Genomic DNA, 4,628 nt, shown 5'->3' with positions numbered 1-4,628 from the left:
TTAAAATAATTAAAAAAAAGGTTAAAATATAAGAAGATTATACAAAGGAATTAGACAATAAGAAGTGCGCAATACTTTGGATTCCCCTTGAGAAAAGGGATTAATTAATTTTGTGAAAATTATAAATAAATTTGTTATTAATTAAAAAGGGATAGATGACACCGTTTAACATGGAACTACGCACGTGAGATATGTCCTTCTCATATCATGTAATGTTGTTGTATATATATATATCATGATGAAAATAATTAATATGATGAGTCAGAAAATTCTTTTAAATTTTAATAAAATAGCTTTGGTAATAATATATTGCATTTATCAAATAATAAAAATAATAATCTTGTGGAGCTTGTGATGATCCTCACATGCCAAGCATGATTTTCTTGCTTCCTTCTTAAGAAGATTAATTATGGCTGTGTTATTATTAGCAATTAGCATCATTGTTTTGCACGTCTTGTCATATCTATGAATCATCACAGTTGTTTCATCATGTAATTAATCTTAAACTAGTATTTGGAAATTAGTTTGAGAGATAATAACATAGTATATATATATAGAGAGGTAGACAATAAGAATACTAAATAATGTGAAATTGTGAATAATGGATATGTCGGATATGTATGCAGATGATTATGTTCATTATTTTTAATTGGATGGTTATTTCTTTTGATTCGATTTACTCATGCACAGTTAACAATGACTGGATGTTCAATTTAATAGGTGTGCAAATGATTATCCTAATGTTAAAGTTTATGAGGTAATTTAAAATTAGAGTATTTTTTTTACTTTATTGGATCAATTTTAGAACGTATTATTCACATTATTTACAAAAATCATTATCTACTTAACAAAATCCATATATAATATAATACAGGGATAACAGCGAAAACATATTTAATAATAGTAATTTAACATTTAACAATAGAACCAAAAAAATTTGTCTCAATGTCATATTTCTACAATAATTTTCATATTTTAGAATTTGGCGAAAAATACAAAAATCCATCTTAGGTGACAAAAAATACTTGACTTTTCTGTAATTTTTTTTTTTGGTGACTTGACTTTTCTGTAATTTATGCATGCATGTATGTACTCATCACATTTTATATATATATTAGCAATATATTTGGTTGAACTTGAATCAATTATTAATAATTTATTTCCAAAATGTGTATCTTAATATTTATTTATTTTTCTAGGTTTCCTGAAAAAGAATATATTCCTGATTTTTTTTATGCAGTATGAAATCTGTATGCATGAACCTAGAAGTTCAAAAACTAAACAAGGTAGTTAATTTTATTGTTACTAAAGAGATGTTTCTAATTAAAATTTTTAAGAGAATATTTTCCACTGAGAAGCCACTTGTGTGAAAACTATGCAAGAACAAAACAAACAAACATGAGACTCTCTGAATAAATAGTCAATTATGTTTAGCTTTTTATGGACAGCATAAATTGTGTAACAATTTTACAGTAACATATATAATTGTGTTCTAGACCACTAGCCTAATTATTGGGTATGTGTAGTTTGTAATTGGACCATCAAACTAAAAAAAAAAAAAACTTTTACTTTTGCCTAAATAGAATATAAAAATAATGTAACTTGTTAATGAATTATTGAAGGGTAAATCACAAATTTAGTTCTTAAGATATTAATACTTTCACAATTTATCTCAAAAAAATAAATATTTATGTAGTCAGTCTTTCATATGTAAATAATATTTGATAAAATACCTAAACCCTAAATAATAGAAAAATATTTTAAAACACTTTTAAAGCTATTCATATTTAAAATATATAGTTGTGAAAGGCATATTTTTTTAGTTAAATGGTGATGTCTCCAATTATAATTTATACCGCATACAATATAATTTGCACTAAAATCAGATAATTTTTTTGAGGAGTGCTAGGGGCCAGTAATTTTTGTGATTTGTAGTCATCAAATAGTCATCAATGGTAATTTTAATGATGTGAGATTGGTGTGAGATTTAATCCAATGGCTCACATTTCTTTGCTGATTACATGCTGGTCAGAATTTGAAAAAGTTGCTGCCCTATACTTTTCCAAATTTTTTTTGTCATTAGTCCAACAAAACTTACACACTTGTAAGTTCCAATCAAAGTCTTATTAGTTTCTTCTCGTTTCTCTTAACCAAACTTTCTAATTAATTTCTTGCTTCATAATTGCTTATCCGTGTAAATTATTTATGTGAAAAGCATAGGGGGAGAAATTTGAGCTAAATTTCTTGCTTCATAATCGCTTAAACGTGTTTTGTTCCACCTAAAAGATAACTAATAAAGAGAGAATCATTTTTCAATAATCCTGAATTGAAGGGGGAAATTAGCAAAGGGTCCTAGCAAGTAGCAAGAAGTGACATACCGTTACTTTTGGTTAAAGCTTACCCTAGTACAACCATGGAACTTACCCTTCTCTCCCTAAGAACTTACCCTTATATTATTATAATAACAATCTCTCCTTATAGGACATGCATGCACCACACCACAATCACAATTCACATATCATTCATTTAATAACGAGATATTCTTAAAAATGAAACTATATAGAAATATGAGAAAAAGCATTAATGAAGTATATGAAGTAGCGTTACACCTAATGCTCTTTTCTTTTATAGTCTTGTTTAGCTTTTATTCTTATTCGAATGCCCCTACCCTTCTAAGTTCTAACCCATCAATCTAGCTCTCTCCCTTTTCCATTCTTTTCTTCCTTCCTTCCTTTCTTTTTCTCTTCCCTTTCTCTGTTTACTTTCTTCCCATTATTCTCATCTCACAAAAACCCTTTTTCTTCTTCTTCTTCTTCTTCTCAATGAAATGAACCACCACCAATCCAACCCCATCATCATTCATCATCATGGTCTCTTCTTCTTAGCTACCTTCAAACTCAAAAACCCAAAGAGAGACAGATAAAAAGAAAACAATAACAACCTCGAAAAAACAGAGACAAAAACACAAACACATGGCAGGCATAGCAAGTTTCTTCAACAAGTTCCTGTCTATGTTCATCATCCTCATTGTTCACCTTGGTTGCTTCATCTTCACCACCAGCTACACATCAACAACAACAAAGCAAGAAAACAACAACAATAATAATAATAATCTCTTGCAACCATCTTCAAAGAAACGCAAAATCTCACCTTCATCACACTCACAACCGTCTTCACCTTCCCACCCAAAATTCAAAACCCACAAAGCACTCTCTTCTTCTTGGCATTTCATCAAACACCTTTTCTCCACCAAAACCAAAACCGCCACAACAACCACCACCCATCCCTCCCCACAATCCTCCACCGTCACCACTGCCACCGCAACCAGCAACTCCGCCTCCGCCACCGTTACCGCCGCCAGGTCCTCTCAGAATTCTCTTACTTCCTCATTGCAACCCGACCCGAGTTCCATGAACATTCCTCGTCGGAACTTGCCCGGATCATTGGTCCGACCCGAATCTGAAATCTCCGGCGAGTTGGACAGCGGCCTCTTCTTCCCTCTCCGGAATGATATATTCCCCTGCACCGCGTGCGGCGAGATCTTCCAGAAGCCGCTCCTACTGGAGCAGCATCAATCTACGAAGCACGCGGTGTCGGAGCTACCCGGATCCGACCCCGGTCATAACATAGTCCAGATCATATTCAAGTCGGGTTGGCCCGAGATCCGAAAGTTCCCGACCATAACCCGGATCCTTAAGATCCATAACAGCCAAAAGATTCTCTCGCGGTTCGAGGAGTATCGCGAGGCTGTCAAGGAGAGGGCCGCACTTCACGGCGGCATAATGTCCACGCGCCGCCGTGACGAGCGGTGCCTCGCCGATGGCAATGAGCTTATGAGGTTTCACTGTTCAACTTTTTTATGTGATTTGGGACTTAATGGGAATTCTTCAATTTGTTCGCAACAATTTTGTAATATTTGTGGGATAATTAAATCAGGGTTTTCGCCCAAATTAGATGGAATTTCCACGTTGGCATCCAGCTGGAGGGCACACGTGTCAATCCCAGAAGATATTGAAAGTGAGTTTGGCTTCATGAATGTGAAGCGAGCCATGCTGGTTTGCAGAGTAATTGCGGGTCGGATTGGATCGGATTCAGACGAAGCAGAAAAGGAGGATGGTGGGAGTTTCGACTCCGTGATGGCACGTGGCGGCGACAGCGGCGTGTACACTCGGCTAGACGAGGAGGAACTTTTGGTGTTTAATCCTAGGGCTGTGCTTCCTTGCTTTGTGATTGTGTATAGTGTGTGATTAAATTTTGTGTGAAAACTTTGCATAATTTAGATATGTGCAAATTTTGTGATTGGTTGGAATAAAATTGAGCCCATTTTTGTTCTAGTCAATTATAAAAATTTACACATAAATAAATAGTGGAAAAGTTTTAGATTAGAGAGAGTTCACAAAGTAGTATGTGGAATTGATCAAAAGGTTATGATCGTGAAGAGATGTAATGTTAATTTTGGTATGTGTATTTTGTAGTTTAAGTGATGATTTTTGACATAATCCATGTTATTGGATCATTTGGCACAAAATTTGTGCATTAAACTGACACTTAGTATAGAAATCAAATGAGTTATATGTAAATGTTATTGTCTTTGCTGTTCTATGATATTTCCTTGATTGTGTGATTAA

General features: G+C 33.8%; 1 protein-coding gene across 2 annotated transcripts; it reads left to right on the top strand.

Annotated features, from left to right (window-relative positions):
- The first annotated feature begins 2,590 nt into the window (after window positions 1-2,590).
- Window positions 2,591-4,628, top strand: LOC112720021 (uncharacterized). 2 transcript variants are annotated; one of them, XM_072206363.1, is made up of 2 exons: window positions 2,591-3,838; window positions 3,937-4,628. In XM_072206363.1, the coding sequence occupies exons 1-2, from the start codon at window positions 2,973-2,975 to the stop codon at window positions 4,013-4,015; spliced, it is 945 nt and encodes a 314-aa protein (XP_072062464.1). In that variant the 5' UTR covers window positions 2,591-2,972; the 3' UTR covers window positions 4,016-4,628. The 2 variants fall into 2 exon arrangements, with proteins under 2 accessions (XP_072062464.1, XP_025626599.1); XM_025770814.3 differs by having other exon boundaries at window positions 2,597-4,628.

The sequence above is a fragment of the Arachis hypogaea genome, chromosome 11 (assembly GCF_003086295.3).
Source record: "Arachis hypogaea cultivar Tifrunner chromosome 11, arahy.Tifrunner.gnm2.J5K5, whole genome shotgun sequence".
NCBI lineage: Eukaryota > Viridiplantae > Streptophyta > Magnoliopsida > Fabales > Fabaceae > Arachis > Arachis hypogaea.
The sequence above is the reverse complement of the archived record's forward strand: the minus strand, read 5'-3'. Positions and strand labels throughout refer to the sequence as shown.

Excerpts from the sequence above, each read along its gene's own strand:
- LOC112720021 (XM_025770814.3), top strand. The coding sequence starts at position 2,973 with ATGGCAGGCATAGCAAGTTTCTTCAACAAGTTCCTGTCTATGTTCATC.